Genomic DNA, 24,588 nt, shown 5'->3' with positions numbered 1-24,588 from the left:
CTGTTTTAGAAAAGATTCTATCTGAGGGGACAGATGTTGCTACAGTACACAGTGACATGTATAAGATGTGGGTAGACTGAACACTTGGTCTCCCACCAGCTCAGTGGGTCTGAACTGTTTCATGTCACTCATTTTCCTCACCTTTCCAGCGTGTAATGTCTGGCTATGTAAAGCGCTCTGTAAAACTTTTTTCTGTAAAACTACACTCTGTAAATCAAGTTCTCTCTCTCTCTCTCTCTCTCTCTCTCTCTCTCTCTCTCTCTCTCTCTCTCTCACTCTCTCCTGTTCGTGTGCTCGCTCTCCGTGTGTGTGTGTGTGTGTGTGTGTGTGTGTGTGTATGTAACCCCTCCCCTCCTGCTCAGTGTAAATCAATCACGTGCGGCTTTAACAGAAAAAACCCCGGAAAAAACACGAATCGGCTCCCAATGAGGAGCCGGATCCCGTCGTTTACTTTAAGAGCCGACTAAGAGCCAGATTGTTCGCGACCGACCCATCACTAATAAATTACAGAACGCACGTGCAATTGCGAAGATGTCCACGATGCACATCGCTACATTTTTGCATCGCGATGCATCGTTACACCCCTACCGTTCACACTTTTTTTTGGAATGTGTTGCAGGCCTGAAATGCAGGAATGGATGTATATTAACAAATTAAATACAGCTGGCCAGACAAAACATGAAATATCTTGATTTCATACTTTCTGCAATTAAACTAAAGTCAAAGTAAATGTAAGAAACACTGCGTTTATTTATTTGCATTTTTATAAATCCCAGCTTTTTCTGAATTGTTATTGCAAAATATTAGCACAATATATTTAATGATACCTTAGGTTTGCCAGTGGAGCCACTGGTATAAAGGATAAAGAGAGGGTCTTCAGATTCACACCACACTGGCTCACATTCATCTGATGCTCCTTCCATCAGAGTGTGCCAACACACATCCACGTCTGGGTTCCAAGGCACCTTGTCGAGCAAAACCCATAAACATAGAAAAGCTTAAGAATAGTCTTTCATCTATAAACCTAAACATTTTAAATGTTACCAAAATAGACATTAGCATGGACAAAAGAGGTAATTCCCAATTTTTACTACATGACCTAAGCTTAGACTTCCGAGAATGTCTTAACCAAAAATCAAATATTCGGTCTGGGTCTACTTTGGCCATCCCACCCCCTCAGACATAGCCAGTCATGTCCATGTAAACGCCCAGCCAGCCAACCGACAGTGTCTACACAGAGATAGTGCTAACCACTATGCCACCTAAGCAATTAATATAATTAATATAGTATTTATAAAGGCATCTGAAATGTTTATTTGCTCATGAAAATGTTGGTTTAAGGGCAGTCTGGGAGGACAATCACACAAGTAGCAGAAATCATTTTCACATTTAGAAAGACTCTTACATTGCTTTTCTTTATTTTTTAATGAGTCTCTGAGCCTAGCTGAACTTTTGGATTTAGCAATTAGCAACAAAAAAGTCTGTTAAAATCCTGAAAAGGGGTAAAATGATAGGCGATTGTGTGTGCAAGCATGTATTTGGTGGTGGTGTAAATATGTTTGCAGACAGATGATTGTGTGGTTGCCAGCTAACAGATTGTTGATAGGCAGTTCCTACGATGATGGCAAGTGGCTGCTTTGGTGTTGCTAGGCAGTTGCTATGGTAGTGCGCTAATTGCTAATGTGCTAAGTGTTGCTGGGTGGTTGCTAAGGTTTTGCTACACAATTGCCAAGGTGTAAAGAGATTGCTAAGCTGTTGCAAGCTGGTTGTTAAGGTGTTGCTAGGCAGTTGACAAGGTGTATTGGGTGTTTGTTAAGCTGTAACCAGGTGTTGCTTGATAAGGTGTTGCTATGCCATTGCTAAAGTATATCGAGTGGTTGCTAAGGTGTTGCTAGGTGGTTTCTAATGTGTTGCTAGCTGGGTAGTATGATACAGAGGTAGGTTGAAAATATATTCCTAGGACGTTGCTATAGTAACAGGTTGATTAATAATGTTGTCGGGTTGATTACTAAGATGTTTAAGGCGGTTGCTAAAGTGCTGGCAGTTGGTTGCTAATGTGTAAGTACTTTTAATAGTATCACTTTTGGTTGGAAGGGTATTTACATTTACATTTGACATTTTCAGCATTTAGCAGACTCTCTTATCCAGAGCAACTTACAGAAGTGCTTCCATAGTAAACATTACTTATTCTAGTTTAAGTAGACAACAGTCCAAAAACACAAATCTGCTGAAGCCCTGTTTTTTTATTTTTTTATTTTTTATTTTTTTATATAAATAAGAGCGTTAGTAAGTAAGTACATGTCAGCTTAAGTGTTTGGTAAAGAGGTGGGTTTTTAATCGTCTTTTGAAGACAGCGAGAGACTCAGATGTTCGGACAGACAGAGGAAGTTCGTTACACCACTTGGGTGCAAGTACAGAGAAAAGCCTTGATGCGTGTCTTCCTCGAGTCCTGGGTGGAGGATCTAGTCGAGCGAGACTAGTGGCTCGGAGGTTGCATGGTACAGAGCAGGGTTTGATTAGACCTCGAAGGTAGCTTGGGGCTGGTCCATTTTTGGCTTTGTAGGAGAGCATCAGTGTTTTAAACTGAATGCGTGCAGCTACAGGAAGCCAGTGAAGAGAACGCATTCAGATGTTGTGGTAGAACGTATTTAGATGTTGTGGTAGTTTTGGTCAACTGTAATCTTGGTTGATGGCTAACTGGCTTTGGGGTAGTAGAGGCTAAGGGGTTATTTAGCTGTTGTGCTAATTAGGGTTAAGGAGTAATTGGCTGTGGGGTAATTAAGGATGAGGGGTTATTTAGCTGTTGGGTTAATTAGGGTTGAGGAGTAATTAGCTGTGTGGTAGTTGAGGCTAAGCGGTTATTTAGCTGTTGATTTAATATTGGTTGATGGGTAATTGGCTGAGGGGTAGTTGAGGCTGAGGGGTTATTTAGTTGTTAGGGTAATTAGGGTTGAGGGGTAACTGGCTGTGTGGTAGTTAAGGATGAGGGATTATTAAGCTGTTGGGGTAATTATGGTTGAGGGGTAATTAGCTGTTGGGGTAAATAGCTGTTGGGGTATTAAAGCTGAGAGGTAACTGGCTGTGAGGTAGTTGTGGCTGAGGGGTTATTTAGCTGTTGGGGTAATATTAGTTGATGGGTAATTGGCTGTGTGATAGTTGAGACTGGAAGGTTATTTAGTTGTTGGGGTGATTAGAGTTTAGGGGTAATCGTCTGTGAGGTAGATGATGGGTTTAGCTGTCTATTGTCAAGCCAGCATAATAATACGAATAATAAAAAGAACAGAACAGAACTTTGGCTTTGCCAAGCCAACATACTAGACCAGCAGTATGTGGACACATCTTTTTTCAAGTGTTTCAGCTGCATCCAACAAGGTGTATAAAAATCAATTCTACTTCTCCAACTTTGTGCCGACAGTCTGAGGAGGGCAATTTCCTCTTTTAAAATGACTGTGTCCCTGACCACAAAGTGTGGTTAATAAAGACATGATTTATTGGCTTGTGTGGCATAGGAACTCTAGTGGACTGCATAGAGCCCTGACTTCAACCCCACTGAACACTTTTGAGATTAACACAAATTATGCCAATCCTTCGGTTCCGACATCAGTGTTCGACCTTACAGATGATTTTTTGACAGAATGAGCACATACACACACAGACACACTCCAAATTCTTGTGCACAGTCTTCCCAGAAGAGTGGACTCTCTTATAATGCCCATTGTTTTTAACTGGGAGGTCTTACAATCAAGTGTCCACACAATTAGTGGCCATATTGTATGTCTATGCGCAAACATTACTGTATGTAATCACTCTGTTGTTTTTGTAAAGAAAAAACATCAAAAACAACAATAATCTATAATAATAAATGTCAATAACTGACATGATCACTAATAAAAAAAGTTACGTACTGTGCTGAACTACAGAAGTTGAAAATAAAATGGGGCATTACATTGACAGTATAATCTTAATTAAAACTGGCAGATGGTAAACAGTCACCAGAGCTTTGGTTTTAGTCAGACAATGTCAAGTCAAGTCAAGTCAAGTCAACTTTATTTATATACAATTTATATACAGTACAATGCATGCAAGTGATGTTCTGGCTATGTCCCAAACCACATTCTATGTACTAAAATAGTATATTTAAAATGCATTTTATTAAGTACACTTATGTGGTATGTACATTCAAAGATAATTTATAAGGTACACAACATACAGAAAACCATTGTGTGTACCCATTTTCACCCCCCTGTACCACATTTAGCAATCAAAGAAATTGAATAGGGACCCCACTGACCACTGGATCATTTTAAGCACTGCACCAATTACACTAACATGGTAATAACATAGTATATTAGTGTGTTTTTAGGTGCAGCAGTGATGCTGGAATTTTTAAAAAACTGTTTAAACTTGCTGGCCTTATCAGGAACACAATCTTTCGCGGGTTTAAATTTATTACAGACTAGTGTAAGATTAACTTACATTGTGCATTAAATAATGAGAATAGCTCTAGTCTATCAGAGGACACAATCTAATCACAGGACACTGTTGGCTTTTTCCCAGCATTTAAAAATCCCAACACTGCTGCACCTGCACAATGCACAATTTTACAAATACAACACACATTACTGTGTCATTACCACATTGGCATAATTGCATTGCTAAAGAATTGTCCACCACTCAAATCTGGTTTATGTAGCATATAAAATAATAAATGCACACATCGGATAGGTGTACCTAAAAATTGTGCAGTGTGAATACATAACAGAAATACTTTTAAGAATGGATGTTCTTAAAAGCCTGTTTCAATGTATGCCGTTAACTGCACAAGCTGGTGAACTGGTTTATAAACAAGGGCTGCAACAAAAAAATATTTTAACAATCAAATAATCTGTTTACTGCAATAATAATATAATGCAGTTAAGTGAATAGTAAAACAATGTTAGACCCAAGCATTTTTCATACATATAGAAAATTCTATTTTATATAAAATAAGAGGTTAAATCAAAGCAGTGGATCTTTTACTTGTCATTTTAGCACTTCACGGTGGAAAGCAATAAAGCTGTTCCTTGATTTAATTTCACAGTTGATTATATACAATTCTGATAATATTTCAGCATTTTGTTTTTTAAATGCAAATCCCTGCATACTGTTTTCAGGAAAGAGGTCAAGTGACATGCAAACAATGTGTGCATTGAGTTTCAAATTTTTTCTACTGTAGTGAATGCATTTTAATCTGGCACTAATTAGTGTGATTGCAGTAGGCAAGCACACTATTGTTATCCGAAAGTCATATTATTAGTGTGATTGCTGTAGGCAAGCACACTATTGTTATCCGAAAGTCATATTATTAGTGTGATTGCTGTAGGCAAGCACACTATTGTTATCCGAAAGTCATATTATTATTATTATTATTATTATTATTATTATTATTATTCCACCCGTTTTTTGTCTCCCTTTCTTCGTCCGCAGTTTTCGAGATATCGACCCCGTTCCAGCGCCAAATCGTCCGGCCCATACGGGAATGGACTGCTTGTATACAGGTTTTCGATCCGCTCGCCCGTTCACGTGCCACGCCCGCTTTTGTAGCGTTTTTTGGTCCCATTGACTTCCATTCATTTTTAGAATGGCATGTTCCTATACCGGCCTTCGGCTCAAATCGAGAGCTAGGATTCAGATAGAGACGCCTGTGAGTCTTCACCCACCCGACACCCCACATTACAGCTCTTCTATACAGCATTTAGACACGCTCACTTCCCACTGATGTAACCCCACTAACATACAGCTTGGGGATTCGAACCCACGCCCACCTGCCACGCCCGGTTTTTGTCCCCATTCACTTCCATTCATTTTTTGAAAGTTCGAGATATCGACGCCGTTCCAACTCTATATCATAAAGCTCACTGATGTAACCCCGACTCAGATAAAGCATGGGGATTCGAACCCACGCCCACCTGCCACGCCCGGTTTTTGTCCCCATTCACTTCCATTCATTTTTTGAAAGTTCGAGATATCGACGCCGTTCCAACTCTATATCGTAAAGCTCACTGATGTAACCCCGACTCAGATACAGCATGGGGATTCGAACCCACGCCCACCTGCCACGCCCGGTTTTTGTCCCCATTCACTTCCATTCATTTTTTGAAAGTTCGAGATATCGACGCCGTTCCAACTCTATATCGTAAAGCCCAATGATGTAACCCCGACTCAGATACAGCATGGGGATTCGAACCCATGCACACCTGCCACGCCCATTTTCCGGCTCCATTCACTTCCATTCATTTTTTAAAAGTTTGAGATATCAACGCCGTTCCAACTCTATATCTTAAAGCCCACTGATGTAACCCCGACTCAGATACAGCATGGGGATTCGAACCCACACCCACCTGCCACGCCCGTTTTTCGGCTCCATTCACTTCTATTCATTTTTTGAAAGTTCGAGATATCAACGCCGTTCCAACTCTATATCGTAAAGCCCACTGATGTAACCCCGACTCAGATACAGCATGGGGATTCGAACCCACACCCACCTGCCACGCCCGTTTTTCGGCTCCATTCACTTCTATTCATTTTTTGAAAGTTCGAGATATCAACGCCGTTCCAACTCTATATCGTAAAGCTCACTGATGTAACCCCGACTCAGATACAGCATGGGGATTCGAACCCATACCCACCTGCCACGCCCGGTTTTTGTCCCTATTCACTTCCATTCATTTTTTGAAAGTTCGAGATATCGACGCCGTTCCAACTCTATATCGTAAAGCTCACTGATGTAACCCCGACTCAGATAAAGCATGGGGATTCGAACCCACACCCACCTGCCACGCCCGGTTTTTGTCCCTATTCACTTCCATTCATTTTTTGAAAGTTCGAGATATCGACGCCGTTCCAACTCTATATCGTAAAGCTCACTGATGTAACCCAGACTTAGATACAGCATGGGGATTCGAACCCACGCCCAACTGCCACGCCCGGTTTTTGTCCCCATTCACTTCCATTCATTTTTTGAAAGTTCGAGATATCGACGCCGTTCCAACTCTATATCGTAAAGCTCACTGATGTAACCCCGACTCAGGTACAGCATGGGGATTTGAACCCACACCCACCCGCCACGCCCAGTTTTTGTCCCCATTCACTTCCATTCATTTTTTGAAAGTTCGAGATATCGACGCCGTTCCAACTCTATATCGTAAAGCCCACTGATGTAACCCCGACTCAGATACAGCATGGGGATTCGACCCCACGCCCACCTGCCACGCCCGGTTTTTGTCCCCATTCACTTCCATTCATTTTTTGAAAGTTTGAGATATCGACGCCGTTCCAACTCTATATCGTAAAGCCCACTGATGTAACCCCGACTCAGATACAGCATGGGGATTCGACCCCACGCCCACCTGCCACGCCCGGTTTTTGTCCCCATTCACTTCCATTCATTTTTTGAAAGTTCGAGATATCGACGCCGTTCCAACTCTATATCGTAAAGCCCACTGATGTAACCCCGACTCAGATACAGCATGGGGATTCGAACCCACGCCCACCTGCCACGCCCGGTTTTTGTCACCATTCACTATCATTTATTTTTTGAAAGTTCGAGATATCGACGCCGTTCCAACTCTATATCGTAAAGCCCACTGATGTAACCCCGACTCAGATACAGCATGGGGATTCGACCCCACGCCCACCTGCCACGCCCGGTTTTTGTCCCCATTCACTTCCATTCATTTTTTGAAAGTTCGAGATATCGACGCCGTTCCAACTCTATATCGTAAAGCCCACTGATGTAACCCCGACTCAGATACAGCATGGGGATTCGACCCCACGCCCACCTGCCACGCCCGGTTTTTGTCCCCATTCACTTCCATTCATTTTTTGAAAGTTCGAGATATCGACGCCGTTCCAACTCTATATCGTAAAGCTCACTGATGTAACCCCGACTCAGATACAGCATGGGAATTCGAACTCACGCCCATCTGCCACGCCCGGTTTTGTGCCTATTCACTTCCATTCATTTTTTAAAAGTTCGAGATATCAACGCCGTTCCAACTCTATATCGTAAAGCTCACTGATGTAACCCCGAGTTGGATAAAGCATTAGGATACGCTCCCGCCCGACCGGCACACGGCAATCACACTCGCATTTTCTCCGGAAATGCACTCTCTAGTTATTATTATTATTCCACCCGTTTTTTGTCTCCCTTTCTTCGTCCGCAGTTTTCGAGATATCGACCCCGTTCCAGCGCCAAATCGTCCGGCCCATACGGGAATGGACTGCTTGTATACAGGTTTTCGATTCGCCTAGCCGGTCGCCAGCCACGCCCGTTTTTCCGGAAAATTTTTCCCATACACTCCCATTCATTTTTGAAAAAATTTTGAGATATCGACGCCGTTCCAACTATAAATCGTCCGGCTCGTTATTGACGTCACTTCTTGTTTTTTGCTTTTCGATCCGCTCGCCCGTTCACCCGCCACGCCCTCTTTTTTACCGTTTTTTGGTCCCATTGACTTCCATTCATTTTTTCTGAATGGTTGTTGAATGGTTATTTCTACAACCTTTATTTAACCTATAAGAGTCCCATTCACTTCCATTCATTTTTTGAAAGTTCGAGATATCAACGCCGTTCCAACTCTATATCATAAAGCCCACTGATGTAACCCCGACTCAGATACAGCATGGGGATTCGAACCCACACCCACCTGCCACGCCCATTTTTCAGCTCCATTCACTTCCATTCATTTTTTGAAAGTTCGAGATATCAACGCCGTTCCAACTCTATATCGTAAAGCCCACTGATGTAACCCCGACTTAGGTACAGTATGGGGATTCGAACCCACGCCCACCTGCCACGCCCGGTTTTTGTCCCTATTCACTTCCATTCATTTTTTGAAAGTTCGAGATATCAACGCCGTTCCAACTCTATATCGTAAAGCTCACTGATGTAACCCCGACTCAGGTACAGCATGGGGATTCGAACCCACGCCCACCTGCCACGCCCGGTTTTTGTCCCTATTCACTTCCATTCATTTTTTGAAAGTTCGAGATATCAACGCCGTTCCAACTCTATATCGTAAAGCTCACTGATGTAACCCCGACTCAGATACAGCATGGGAATTCGAACCCACGCCCACCTGCCACGCCCGGTTTTTGTCCCTATTCACTTCCATTCATTTTTTGAAAGTTCGAGATATCAACGCCGTTCCAACTCTATATTGTAAAGCTCACTGATGTAACCCCGACTCAGATACAGCATGGGAATTCGAACCCACGCCCACCTGCCACGCCCGGTTTTCGGCCCTATTCACTTCCATTCATTTTTTGAAAGTTTGAGATATCAACTCCGTTCCAACTCTGAATTGTAAAGCCCCCTGATGTAACCCCGACTCAGGTACAGCATGGGGATTCGAACCCACGCCCATCTGCCACGCCCGTTTTTGGTCTCATTCACTTCCATTCATTTTTTGAAAGTTCGAGATATCGACGCCGTTCCAATTTTAAATCGTAAAGCCCACTGATGACACCCCAACTTGGATAAAGCATTGGGTTACGCGCGCCCGCCCGACCGGCACACGGCAATCACACTCGCATTTTCTCCGGAAATGCACATCTCTAGTTAGTGTGATTGCTGTAGGCAAGCACACTATTGTTATCCGAAAGTCATATTATTAGTGTGATTGCTGTAGGCAAGCACACTATTGTTATCCGAAAGTCATATTATTAGTGTGATTGCTGTAGGCAAGCACACTATTGTTATCCGAAAGTCATATTATTATTATTATTAGTGTGATTGCTGTAGGCAAGCACACTATTGTTATCCGAAAGTCATATTATTATTATTATTAGTGTGATTGCTGTAGGCAAGCACACTATTGTTATCCGAAAGTCATATTATTATTAGTGTGATTGCAGTAGGCAAGCACACTATTGTTATCCGAAAGTCATATTATTATTATTATTATTATTATTATTATTATTATTATTCCACCCGTTTTTTGTCTCCCTTTCTTCGTCCGCAGTTTTCGAGATATCGACCCCGTTCCAGCGCCAAATCGTCCGGCCCATACGGGAATGGACTGCTTGTATACAGGTTTTCGATCCGCTCGCCCGTTCACGTGCCACGCCCGCTTTTGTAGCATTTTTTGGTCCCATTGACTTCCATTCATTTTTAGAATGGCATGTTCCTATACCGGCCTTCGGCTCAAATCGAGAGCTAGGATTCAGATAGAGACGCCTGTGAGTCTTCACCCACCCGACACCCCACATTACAGCTCTTCTATACAGCATTTAGACACGCTCACTTCCCACTGATGTAACCCCACTAACATACAGCTTGGGGATTCGAACCCACGCCCACCTGCCACGCCCGGTTTTTGTCCCCATTCACTTCCATTCATTTTTTGAAAGTTCGAGATATCGACGCCGTTCCAACTCTATATCATAAAGCTCACTGATGTAACCCCGACTCAGATACAGCATGGGGATTCGAACCCACACCCACCTGCCACGCCCGATTTTTGTCCCCATTCACTTCCATTCATTTTTTGAAAATTTGAGATATCGACGCCGTTCCAACTCTATATCGTAAAGCTCACTGATGTAACTCCGACTCAGATACAGCATGGGGATTCGAACCCACACCCACCCGCCACGCCCAGTTTTTGTCCCCATTCACTTCCATTCATTTTTTGAAAGTTTGAGATATCGACGCCGTTCCAACTCTATATCATAAAGCTCACTGATGTAACCCCGACTCAGATACAGCATGGGGATTCGAACCCACACCCACCTGCCACGCCCGGTTTTTGTCCTCATTCACTTCCATTCATTTTTTGAAAGTTCGAGATATCGACGCCGTTCCAACTCTATATCGTAAAGCTCACTGATGTAACCCCGACTCAGGCACAGCATGGGGATTTGAACCCACACCCACCTGCCACACCCGGTTTTTGTCCCTATTCACTTCCATTCATTTTTTGAAAGTTCGAGATATCGACGCCGTTCCAACTCTATATCGTAAAGCTCACTGATGTAACCCCGACTCAGATACAGCATGGGGATTTGAACCCACACCCACCTGCCACACCCGGTTTTTGTCCCTATTCACTTCCATTCATTTTTTGAAAGTTCGAGATATCGACGCCGTTCCAACTCTATATCGTAAAGCCCACAGATGTAACCCCGACTCAGGTACAGCATGGGGATTCGAACCCACGCCCACCTGCCACGCCCGATTTTCGGCCCCATTCACTTCCATTCATTTTTTGAAAGTTCGAGATATCAACGCCGTTCCAAATCTAAATCGTAAAGCCCACTGATGTAATCCCGACTCAGGTACAGCATGGGGATTCGAACCCACACCCACCTGCCACGCCCGGTTTTTGTTCCCATTCACTTCCATTCATTTTTTTAAAGTTCGAGATATCAACGCCGTTCCAACTCTATATCGTAAAGCCCCCTGATGTAACCCCGACTCAGGTACAGCATGGGGATTCGAACCCACGCCCACCTGCCACGCCCGGTTTTTGTTCCCATTCACTTCCATTCATTTTTTGAAAGTTCGAGATATCGACGCCGTTCCAACTCTATATCGTAAAGCTCACTGATGTAACCCCGACTCAGATACAGCATGGGGATTCGAACCCACACCCACCTGCCACGCCCGGTTTTTGTCCCCATTCACTTCCATTCATTTTTTGAAAGTTCGAGATATCGACGCCGTTCCAACTCTATATCGTAAAGCTCACTGATGTAACCCCGACTCAGATACAGCATGGGGATTCGAACCCACACCCACCTGCCACGCCCGGTTTTTGTCCCCATTCACTTCCATTCATTTTTTGAAAGTTCGAGATATCGACGCCGTTCCAACTCTATATCGTAAAGCTCACTGATGTAACCCTGACTCAGATACAGCATGGGGATTCGAACCCACACCCACCTGCCACGCCCGGTTTTTGTCCCCATTCACTTCCATTCATTTTTTGAAAGTTCGAGATATCGATGCCGTTCCAACTCTATATCATAAAGCTCACTGATGTTACCCCGACTCAGATACAGCATGGGGATTCGAACCCACACCCACCTGCCACGCCCGGTTTTTGTCCCCATTCACTTCCATTCATTTTTTGAAAGTTCGAGATATCAACGCCGTTCCAACTCTATATCGTAAAGCTCACTGATGTAACCCCGACTCAGATACAGCATGGGGATTCGAACCCACACCCACCTGCCACGCCCGGTTTTTATCCCCATTCACTTCCATTCATTTTTTGAAAGTTCGAGATATCAACGCCGTTCCAACTCTATATCGTAAAGCTCACTGATGTAACCCCGACTCAGATACAGCATGGGGATTCGAACCCACGCCCACCTGCCACGCCCGGTTTTTGTCCCCATTCACTTCCATTCATTTTTTGAAAGTTTGAGATATCGACTCCGTTCCAACTCTATATCATAAAGCTCACTGATGTAACCCCGACTCAGATACAGCTTGGGGATTCGAACCTACGCCCACCTGCCACGCCCGGTTTTTGTCCCCATTCACTTCCATTCATTTTTTGAAAGTTTGAGATATCGACTCCGTTCCAACTCTATATCGTGAAGCTCACTGATGTAACCCCGACTCAGATACAGCATGGGGATTCGAACCCACACCCATCTGCCACGCCCGGTTTTTGTCCCCATTCACTTCCATTCATTTTTTGAAAGTTCGAGATATCGACGCCGTTCCAACTCTATATCGTGAAGCTCACTGATGTAACCCCGACTCAGATACAGCATGGGGATTCGAACCCACACCCACCTGCCACGCCCGGTTTTTGACCCCATTCACTTCCATTCATTTTTTGAAAGTTTGAGATATCGACGCCGTTCCAACTCTATATCGTAAAGCCCACTGATGTAACCCCGACTCAGATACAGCATGGGGATTCGAACCCACGCCCACCTGCCACGCCCGGTTTTTGTCCCCATTCACTTCCATTCATTTTTTGAAAGTTCGAGATATCAACGCCGTTCCAACTCTAAATGGTAAAGCCCACTGATGTAACCCCGACTCAGATACAGCATGGGGATTCGAACCCACACCCACCTGCCACGCCCGGTTTTTGGTCCCATTCACTTCCATTCATTTTTTGAAAGTTCGAGATATCAACGCCGTTCCAACTCTAAATTGTAAAGCCCCCTGATGTAACCCCGACTCAGATACATTATGGGGATTCGAACCCACACCCACCTGCCACGCCCGGTTTTTGGTCCCATTCACTTCCATTCATTTTTTTTAAGTTCGAGATATCAACGCCGTTCCAACTCTATATCGTAAAGCCCCCTGATGTAACCCCGACTGAGGTACAGCATGGGGATTCGAACCCACGCCCACCTGCCACGCCCGGTTTTTGTTCCCATTCACTTCCATTCATTTTTTTAAAGTTCGAGATATCAACGCCGTTCCAACTCTATATCGTAAAGCCCCCTGATGTAACCCCGACTCAGGTACAGCATGGGGATTCGAACCCACGCCCACCTGCCACGCCCGGTTTTTGTCCCCATTCACTTCCATTCATTTTTTGAAAGTTCGAGATATCAACGCCGTTCCAACTCTAAATCGTAAAGCCCACTGATGTAACCCCGACTTGGGTACAGCCTGGGGATTCGAACCCACACCCACCTGCCACGCCCGGTTTTTGGTCCCATTCACTTCTATTCATTTTTTGAAAGTTCGAGATATCAACGCCGTTCCAACTCTAAATTGTAAAGCCCCCTGATGTAACCCCGACTCAGGTACAGCATGGGGATTCGAACCCACACCCACCTGCCACGCCCGGTTTTTGGTCCCATTCACTTCCATTCATTTTTTGAAAGTTTGAGATATCGACGCCGTTCCAACTCTAAATCGTAAAGCCCACTGATGTAACCCCGACTTAGGTACAGCATGGGGATTCGAAACCACGCCCACATGCCACGCCCGGTTTTTGGTCCCATTCACTTCCATTCATTTTTTGAAAGTTCGAGATATCAACGCCGTTCCAACTCTAAATCGTAAAGCCCACTGATGTAACCCCGACTTGGGTACAGCCTGGGGATTCGAACCCACACCCACCTGCCACGCCCGGTTTTTGGTCCCATTCACTTCCATTCATTTTTTGAAAGTTTGAGATATCAACGCCGTTCCAATTCTAAATCGTAAAGCCCACTGATGACACCCCGAGTTGGATAAAGCATTAGGATACGCGCCCGCCCGACCGGCACACGGCAATCACACTCGCATTTTCTCCGGAAATGCACATCTCTAGTTATTATTATTATTATTATTATTATTATTCCACCCGTTTTTTGTCTCCCTATCTTCGTCCGCAGTTTTCGAGATATCGACCCCGTTCCAGCGCCAAATCGTCCGGCCCATACGGGAATCAACTGCTTGTATACAGGTTTTCGATCCGCCCGCCCGTTCGCCAGCCACGCCCGCTTTTGTAGCGTTTTTTGGTCCCATTGACTTCCATTCATTTTTTAGAATGGGATTTTCCTATACCCGCCCTCGACTCAAATCGAGAGCTAGGATTTAAAGATAAAGTATTTACCCCCCATCCCCCAAACACACACTGTACCTCTTCTATACAGCATTTAGATATGCTCACTTCCCACTGATGTAACCCCACTCACATACAGCATTTAGATACGCTCACTTCCCACTGAGCATGGGGATTCGAACCCACACCCACCTGCCACGCCCGTTTTTCGGCTCCATTAACTTCCATTCATTTTTTGAAAGTTCGAGATATCAACGCCGTTCCAACTCTAAATGGTAAAGCCCACTGATGTAACCCCGACTCAGATACAGCATGGGGATTCGAACCCACACCCACCTGCCACGCCCGGTTTTTGGTCCCATTCACTTCCATTCATTTTTTGAAAGTTTGAGATATCAACGCCGTTCCAACTCTAAATTGTAAAGCCCCCTGATGTAACCCCGACTCAGATACAGCATGGGGATTCGAACCCACACCCACCTGCCACACCCGGTTTTTGGTCCCATTCACTTCCATTCATTTTTTTAAAGTTCGAGATATCAACGCCGTTCCAACTCTATATCGTAAAGCCCCCTGATGTAACCCCGACTCAGGTACAGCATGGGGATTCGAACCCACGCCCACCTGCCACGCCCGTTTTTTGTCCCCATTCACTTCCATTCATTTTTTGAAAGTTCGAGATATCGACGCCGTTCCAACTCTATATCATAAAGCTCACTGATGTAACCCCGACTCAGATACAGCATGGGGATTCGAACCCACGCCCACCTGCCACGCCCGGTTTTTGTCCCCATTCACTTCCATTCATTTTTTGAAAGTTCGAGATATCGACGCCGTTCCAACTCTATATCATAAAGCTCACTGATGTAACCCCGACTCAGATACAGCATGGGGATTCGAACACACGCCCACCTGCCACGCCCGGTTTTTGTCCCCATTCACTTCCATTCATTTTTTGAAAGTTCGAGATATCGACGCCGTTCCAACTCTATATCGTAAAGCTCACTGATGTAACCCCACTAACATACAGCTTGGGGATTCGAACCCACGCCCACCTGCCACGCCCGGTTTTTGTCCCCATTCACTTCCATTCATTTTTTGAAAGTTCGAGATATCGACGCCGTTCCAACTCTATATCGTAAAGCTCACTGATGTAACCCCACTAACATACAGCATGGGGATTCGAACCCACGCCCACCTGCCACGCCCGTTTTTTGTCCCCATTCACTTCCATTCATTTTTTGAAAGTTCGAGATATCGACGCCGTTCCAACTCTATATCATAAAGCTCACTGATGTAACCCCGACTGATACAGCATGGGGATTCGAACCCACGCCCACCTGCCACGCCCGGTTTTTGTCCCCATTCACTTCCATTAATTTTTTGAAAGTTCGAGATATCGACGCCGTTCCAACTCTATATCGTAAAGCTCACTGATGTAACCCCGACTCAGATACAGCATGGGGATTCGAACCCACACCCACCTGCCACGCCCGGTTTTTGTCCCCATTCACTTCCATTCATTTTTTGAAAATTTGAGATATCGACGCCGTTCCAACTCTAAATCGTAAAGCTCACTGATGTAACCCCGACTCAGGTACAGCATGGGGATTCGAACCCACACCCACCTGCCACGCCCGGTTTTTGTCCCCATTCACTTCCATTCATTTTTTGAAAATTTGAGATATCGACGCCGTTCCAATTCTAAATCGTAAAGCCCACTGATGACACCCCGAGTTGGATAAAGCATTAGGATACGCGCCCGCCCGACCGGCACACGGCAATCACACTCGCATTTTCTCCGGAAATGCACATCTCTAGTTAGTGTGATTGCAGAATGCAAGCACACTATTGTTATTGTTATTTTCGTTTTCAATATATTATTGCCATTCCGCCCGTTTTTTGTCTCCCTTTCTTCGTCCGCAATTTTCGAGATATCGACCCCGTTCCAGTGCCAAATCGTCCGGCCCATACGGGAATGGACTGCTTGTATACAGCTTTTGGATGGAACCAACACTGTGGGCACAGTGCCCGTTTTAAGGTGCCCGTTTTGCCCCATTGACTCCCATTCATTTTGAAAAAAATTTCGAGCTATCAACGCCGTTCCAACCCTTGATTTACCGGGTCATTAATTAGCGCCCAAATCCAAAAAATCATCCGGATACGCCCATCCGTGTGGCATTTATGCCCGTTTTTGCCCGAATTTTTGGACAAAAATCTTGACACCTTTGGCTTTCCACAGAACGTCAACGTGATGACGTAGGCGGCATCTTCAGCCCGTTCTGAGAATAGAAAATGGCGGCCGCCAAAAAAGCTGACTTATTTTGGTCTGTAACTAAGGTATTAGTGATTTTTAAGATGAAAACGCTGCACAGAATGAAATTATACTGCAGTTACACTTAGCAGGGAGCGTCATATCATTCGCGTTGCAACAGAAAAAAAGATATTTATATCCGTTAGCTTCAAGGCTAACGGATGCATTAAAATCAATGGGAATTGCTAAATGCTAAAAGAGGGACCGAAGTCTGAGTGCACTATGCCTGAAAGCTGTAAATGACACACAGCCGATCATAGATTGCGCAATACCATGGCCCCTGCAGTGATAATCACATGTAAATGAATGAGTACTGATTTGTAAGCAGTACAAACGTGCAGAAATGCATTTTTTTACAGGTTTGGCTTTTCAAACACACCCAGAGTGAACTTGTGCTCACACCACAGCTTGTGCACAGATACAGTGGCCTGTCTGGGAGAAAGTATTCACACCCCACGCACCGCACCACTTCTAAACGCATGCGCGCCCCCGACCTGCGCACGCCCGCCGACCGGCACACGGCAATCACACTCGCATTTTCTCCGGAAATGCACATCTCTAGTTAGTGTGATTGCAGAATGCAAGCACACTATTGTTATTGTTATTTTCGTTTTCAATATATTATTGCCATTCCGCCCGTTTTTTGTCTCCCTTTCTTCGTCCGCAATTTTCGAGATATCGACCCCGTTCCAGTGCCAAATCGTCCGGCCCATACGGGAATGGACTGCTTGTATACAGCTTTTGGATCGAACCAACACTGTGGGCACAGTGCCCGTTTTAAGGTGCCCGTTTTGCCCCATTGACTCCCATTCATTTTGAAAAAAATTTCGAGCTATAAATGCCGTTCCAACTCTTGATGGACCGGGTCATTAATTAGCGCCCAAATCCAAAAAATCATCTGGATACGCCCATCCGTGTGGCATTTATGCCCGTTTTTGCCCGAATTTTGAGAGAAAAATTTTGACATCTTTGGCCTTCCATAACACGTCAACGTGATGACGTAGGCAACCACCTCGGACTGTTCCGAAAAAGCAACATGGCTGCCGATTTGAAAACGAACTTATTTTGGTCTGTAACTAAAGTATTAGTGATTTTTAAAGTAAAAATGCTACACAGAATGAAATTATACTTCAGTTAGACTTGGCAGTGAGCGTCATATCGTTCGCGTTGCAACAGAAAAAAAGATATTTCTATCCGTTAGCTTCAAGGCTAACGGATGCATTGAAATCAATGGGAATTGCTAAATGCTAAAAGAGGGACCGAAGTCTGAGTGCACTATGCCTGAAAGCTGTAAATGAGACACAGCCGATCATAGATTGCGCAATACCATGGCCCCTGCAGTGATAATCACATGTAAATGAGTGAGTACTGATGTGTAAGCAGTACAAACGTGCAGAAATGCATTTTTTTACAGGTTTGGCTTTTCAAACACACCCAGAGTGAACTTGTGCTCACACCACAGCTTGTGCACAGATACAGTGGCCTGTCTGAGAGAAAGTATTCACACCCCACGCACCGCACCACTTCTAAACACATGCGCACCCCCAACCTGCGCACGCTTGCCGACCGCGACACGGCAATCACACTCGCATTTTCTCCGGAAATGCACTCTCTAGTTAGTGTGATTGCTGTAGGCAAGCACACTATTGTTATCCGAAAGTCATATTATTATTATTAGTGTGATTGCTGTAGGCAAGCACACTATTGTTATCCGAAAGTCATATTATTAGTGTGATTGCTGTAGGCAAGCACACTATTGTTATCCGAAAGTCATATTATTATTATTATTATTATTATTAGTGTGATTGCCTAAAGGCAATCATACTATTGTTATCCGTTAGTCATATTATTATTATTATTATTCTGCCGGTTTTTTGTCCGTGCTTCTCCTCCCGCAGTTTTCGAGATATCGACCCCGTTCCAGCGCCAAATCGTCCGGCCCATATGGGAATGGAGCGCTTGTATACAACTTTTTGATTCGCCCGCCCGTTCACGTGCCACGCCCGCTTTTGTAGCGTTTTTTGGTCCCATTGACTTCCATTCATTTTTTAGAATGGGATTTTCCTATACTCAAATCGAGAGCTAGGATTTAAAGATAAAGTATTTACCCCCCCCTCCCCCAAACACACACTGTACCTCTTCTATACAGCATTTAGATACGCTCACTTCCCACTGATGTAACCCCACTCACATACAGCATTTAGATACATTCACTTCCCACTGAGCATGGGGATTCGAACCCACACCCACCTGCCACGCCCATTTTTATGCTTTTATTCACTTCCATTCATTTTTTGAAAGTTCGAGATATCGACACCGTTCCAACTCTATATCGTAAAGCCCACTGATGTAACCCCGACTCAGATACAGCATGGGGATTCGAACCCACACCCACCTGCCACGCCCGGTTTTTGTCCCCATTCACTTCCATTCATTTTTTGAAAGTTCGAGATATCGACACCGTTCCAACTCTATATCGTAAAGCCCACTGATGTAACCCCGACTCAGATACAGCATGGGGATTCGAACCCACACCCACCTGCCACGCCCGGTTTTTGTCCCCATTCACTTCCATTCATTTTTTGAAAGTTCGAGATATCGATGCCGTTCCAACTCTATATCATAAAGCTCACTGATGTTACCCCGACTCAGATACAGCATGGGGATTCGAACCCACACCCACCTGCCACGCCCGGTTTTTGTCCCCATTCACTTCCATTCATTTTTTGAAAGTTCGAGATATCGACGCCGTTCCAACTCTATATCGTAAAGCTCACTGATGTAACCCCGACTCAGATACAGCATGGGGATTCGAACCCACACCCACCTGCCACGCCCGGTTTTTGTCCCCATTCACTTCCATTCATTTTTTGAAAGTTCGAGATATCAACGCCGTTCCAACTCTATATCGTAAAGCTCACTGATGTAACCCCGACTCAGATACAGCATGGGGATTCGAACCCACACCCACCTGCCACGCCCGGTTTTTATCCCCATTCACTTCCATTCATTTTTTGAAAGTTCGAGATATCAACGCCGTTCCAACTCTATATCGTAAAGCTCACTGATGTAACCCCGACTCAGATACAGCATGGGGATTCGAACCCACGCCCACCTGCCACGCCCGGTTTTTGTCCCCATTCACTTCCATTCATTTTTTGAAAGTTTGAGATATCGACTCCGTTCCAACTCTATATCATAAAGCTCACTGATGTAACCCCGACTCAGAAACAGCTTGGGGATTCGAACCCACGCCCACCTGCCACGCCCGGTTTTTGTCCCCATTCACTTCCATTCATTTTTTGAAAGTTTGAGATATCGACTCCGTTCCAACTCTATATCGTGAAGCTCACTGATGTAACCCCGACTCAGATACAGCATGGGGATTCGAACCCACACCCATCTGCCACGCCCGGTTTTTGTCCCCATTCACTTCCATTCATTTTTTGAAAGTTCGAGATATCGACGCCGTTCCAACTCTATATCGTGAAGCTCACTGATGTAACCCCGACTCAGATACAGCATGGGGATTCGAACCCACACCCACCTGCCACGCCCGGTTTTTGACCCCATTCACTTCCATTCATTTTTTGAAAGTTTGAGATATCGACGCCGTTCCAACTCTATATCGTAAAGCCCACTGATGTAACCCCGACTCAGATACACCATGGGGATTCGAACCCACGCCCACCTGCCACGCCCGGTTTTTGTCCCCATTCACTTCCATTCATTTTTTGAAAGTTCGAGATATCAACGCCGTTCCAACTCTAAATGGTAAAGCCCACTGATGTAACCCCGACTCAGATACAGCATGGGGATTCGAACCCACACCCACCTGCCACGCCCGGTTTTTGTCCCCATTCACTTCCATTCATTTTTTGAAAGTTCGAGATATCAACGCCGTTCCAACTGTAAATGGTAAAGCCCACTGATGTAACCCCGACTCAGATACAGCATGGGGATTCGAACCCACACCCACCTGCCACGCCCGGTTTTTGGTCCCATTCACTTCCATTCATTTTTTGAAAGTTCGAGATATCAACGCCGTTCCAACTCTAAATTGTAAAGCCCCCTGATGTAACCCCGACTCAGATACATTATGGGGATTCGAACCCACACCCACCTGCCACGCCCGGTTTTTGGTCCCATTCACTTCCATTCATTTTTTTTAAGTTCGAGATATCAACGCCGTTCCAACTCTATATCGTAAAGCCCCCTGATGTAACCCCGACTTAGGTACAGCATGGGGATTCGAACCCACGCCCACCTGCCACGCCCGGTTTTTGTTCCCATTCACTTCCATTCATTTTTTTAAAGTTCGAGATATCAACGCCGTTCCAACTCTATATCGTAAAGTCCCCTGATGTAACCCCGACTCAGGTACAGCATGGGGATTCGAACCCACGCCCACCTGCCACGCCCGGTTTTTGTCCCCATTCACTTCCATTCATTTTTTGAAAGTTCGAGATATCAACGCCGTTCCAACTCTAAATCGTAAAGCCCACTGATGTAACCCCGACTTGGGTACAGCCTGGGGATTCGAACCCACACCCACCTGCCACGCCCGGTTTTTGGTCCCATTCACTTCTATTCATTTTTTGAAAGTTCGAGATATCAACGCCGTTCCAACTCTAAATTGTAAAGCCCCCTGATGTAACCCCGACTCAGGTACAGCATGGGGATTCGAACCCACACCCACCTGCCACGCCCGGTTTTTGGTCCCATTCACTTCCATTCATTTTTTGAAAGTTTGAGATATCGACGCCGTTCCAACTCTAAATCGTAAAGCCCACTGATGTAACCCCGACTCAGGTACAGCATGGGGATTCGAAACCACGCCCACATGCCACGCCCGGTTTTTGGTCCCATTCACTTCCATTCATTTTTTGAAAGTTCGAGATATCAACGCCGTTCCAACTCTAAATCGTAAAGCCCACTGATGTAACCCCGACTTGGGTACAGCCTGGGGATTCGAACCCACACCCACCTGCCACGCCCGGTTTTTGGTCCCATTCACTTCCATTCATTTTTTGAAAGTTTGAGATATCAACGCCGTTCCAATTCTAAATCGTAAAGCCCACTGATGACACCCCGAGTTGGATAAAGCATTAGGATACGCGCCCGCCCGACCGGCACACGGCAATCACACTCGCATTTTCTCCGGAAATGCACATCTCTAGTTATTATTATTATTATTCCACTCGTTTTTTGTCTCCCTTTCTTCGTCCGCAGTTTTCGAGATATCGACCCCGTTCCAGCGCCAAATCGTCCGGCCCATACGGGAATGGACTGCTTGTATACAGGTTTTCGATCCGCTCGCCCGTTCACGTGCCACGCCCGCTTTTGTAGCGTTTTTTGGTCCCATTGACTTCCATTCATTTTTAGAATGGCATGTTCCTATACCGGCCTTCGGCTCAAATCGAGAGCTAGGATTCAGATAGAGACGCCTGTGAGTCTTCACCCACCCGACACCCCACATTACAGCTCTTCTATACAGCATTTAGACACGCTCACTTCCCACTGATGTAACCCCACTAACATACAGCTTGGGGATTCGAACCCACGCCCACCTGCCACGCCCGGTTTTTGTCCCCATTCACTTCCATTCATTTTTTGAAAGTTCGAGATATCGACGCCGTTCCAACTCTATATCATAAAGCTCACTGATGTAACCCCGACTCAGATACAGCATGGGGATTCGAACCCACACCCACCTGCCACGCCCGGTTTTTGTCCCCATTCACTTCCATTCATTTTTTGAAAATTTGAGATATCGACGCCGTTCCAACTCTAAATCGTAAAGCCCACTGATGTAACCCCAACTTGGATACAGCATGGGGATTCGAACCCACGCCCACCCGCCACGCCCGGTTTTTGTCCCCATTCACTTCCATTCATTTTTTGAAAGTTCGAGATATCGACGCCGTTCCAACTCTATATCGTAAAGCTCACTGATGTAACTCCGACTCAGATACAGCATGGGGATTCGAACCCACACCCACCCGCCACGCCCAGTTTTTGTCCCCATTCACTTCCATTCATTTTTTGAAAGTTTGAGATATCGACGCCGTTCCAACTCTAGATCATAAAGCTCACTGATGTAACCCCGACTCAGATACAGCATGGGGATTCGAACCCACACCCACCTGCCACGCCCGGTTTTTGTCCCTATTCACTTCCATTCATTTTTTGAAAGTTCGAGATATCGACGCCGTTCCAACTCTATATCGTAAAGCTCACTGATGTAACCCAGACTTAAAAACAGCATGGGGATTCGACCCCACGCCCACCTGCCACGCCCGGTTTTTGTCCTCATTCACTTCCATTCATTTTTTGAAAGTTCGAGATATCGACGCCGTTCCAACTCTATATCGTAAAGCTCACTGATGTAACCCCGACTCATGTACAGCATGGGGATTTGAACCCACACCCACCCGCCACGCCCAGTTTTTGTCCCCATTCACTTCCATTCATTTTTTGAAAGTTTGAGATATCGACGCCGTTCCAACTCTATATCGTAAAGCTCACTGATGTAACCCCGACTCAGATAAAGCATGGGGATTCGAACCCACACCCACCTGCCACGCCCGGTTTTTGTCCCTATTCACTTCCATTCATTTTTTGAAAGTTCGAGATATCGACGCCGTTCCAACTCTATATCGTAAAGCCCACTGATGTAATCCCGACTCAGATACAGCATGGGGATTCGAACCCACACCCACCTGCCACGCCCGGTTTTTGTTCCCATTCACTTCCATTCATTTTTTTAAAGTTCGAGATATCAACGCCGTTCCAACTCTATATCGTAAAGCCCCCTGATGTAACCCCGACTCAGGTACAGCATGGGGATTCGAACCCACGCCCACCTGCCACGCCCGGTTTTTGTTCCCATTCACTTCCATTCATTTTTTGAAAGTTTGAGATATCAATGCCGTTCCAACTCTAAATGGTAAAGCCCACTGATGTAACCCCGACTCAGATACAGCATGGGGATTCGAACCCATGCCCACCTGCCACGCCCGGTTTTTGGTCTCATTCACTTCCATTAATTTTTTGAAAATTTTGAGATATTAACGCCGTTCCAACTCTATACCGTAAAGCCCACTGATGTAACCCCGACTCAGATACAGCATGGGGATTCGAACCCACGCCCACCTGCCACGCCCGGTTTTTGTCCCCATTCACTTCCATTCATTTTTTGAAAGTTCGAGATATCAACGCCGTTCCAACTCTAAATGGTAAAGCCCACTGATGTAACCCCGACTCAGATACAGCATGGGGATTCGAACCCACACCCACCTGCCACGCCCGGTTTTTGTCCCCATTCACTTCCATTCATTTTTTGAAAGTTCGAGATATCAACGCCGTTCCAACTCTAAATGGTAAAGCCCACTGATGTAACCCCGACTCAGATACAGCATGGGGATTCGAACCCACACCCACCTGCCACGCCCGGTTTTTGGTCCCATTCACTTCCATTCATTTTTTGAAAGTTCGAGATATCAACGCCGTTCCAACTCTAAATTGTAAAGCCCCCTGATGTAACCCCGACTCAGATACATTATGGGGATTCGAACCCACACCCACCTGCCACGCCCGGTTTTTGGTCCCATTCACTTCCATTCATTTTTTTTAAGTTCGAGATATCAACGCCGTTCCAACTCTATATCGTAAAGCCCCCTGATGTAACCCCGACTTAGGTACAGCATGGGGATTCGAACCCACGCCCACCTGCCACGCCCGGTTTTTGTTCCCATTCAC

General features: G+C 45.3%; 1 protein-coding gene across 1 annotated transcript in view; it reads right to left on the bottom strand.

The window, feature by feature from the left end:
- The window catches only part of LOC134333882 (acetyl-coenzyme A synthetase, cytoplasmic-like), a 136,903-nt gene that overhangs the window by 9,703 nt on the left and 102,612 nt on the right, over positions 1 to 24,588 (bottom strand). Inside the window, exon 9 of the mRNA XM_063016050.1 lies at positions 828 to 965. Within this exon, the coding sequence (XP_062872120.1) occupies positions 828 to 965 (138 nt within the window). The remainder of the gene's footprint in view (positions 1 to 827; positions 966 to 24,588) is intronic.

Source organism: Trichomycterus rosablanca, chromosome 19 (assembly GCF_030014385.1).
Source record: "Trichomycterus rosablanca isolate fTriRos1 chromosome 19, fTriRos1.hap1, whole genome shotgun sequence".
Taxonomy (NCBI): Eukaryota; Metazoa; Chordata; class Actinopteri; order Siluriformes; family Trichomycteridae; genus Trichomycterus; species Trichomycterus rosablanca.
The sequence above is the reverse complement of the archived record's forward strand: the minus strand, read 5'-3'. Positions and strand labels throughout refer to the sequence as shown.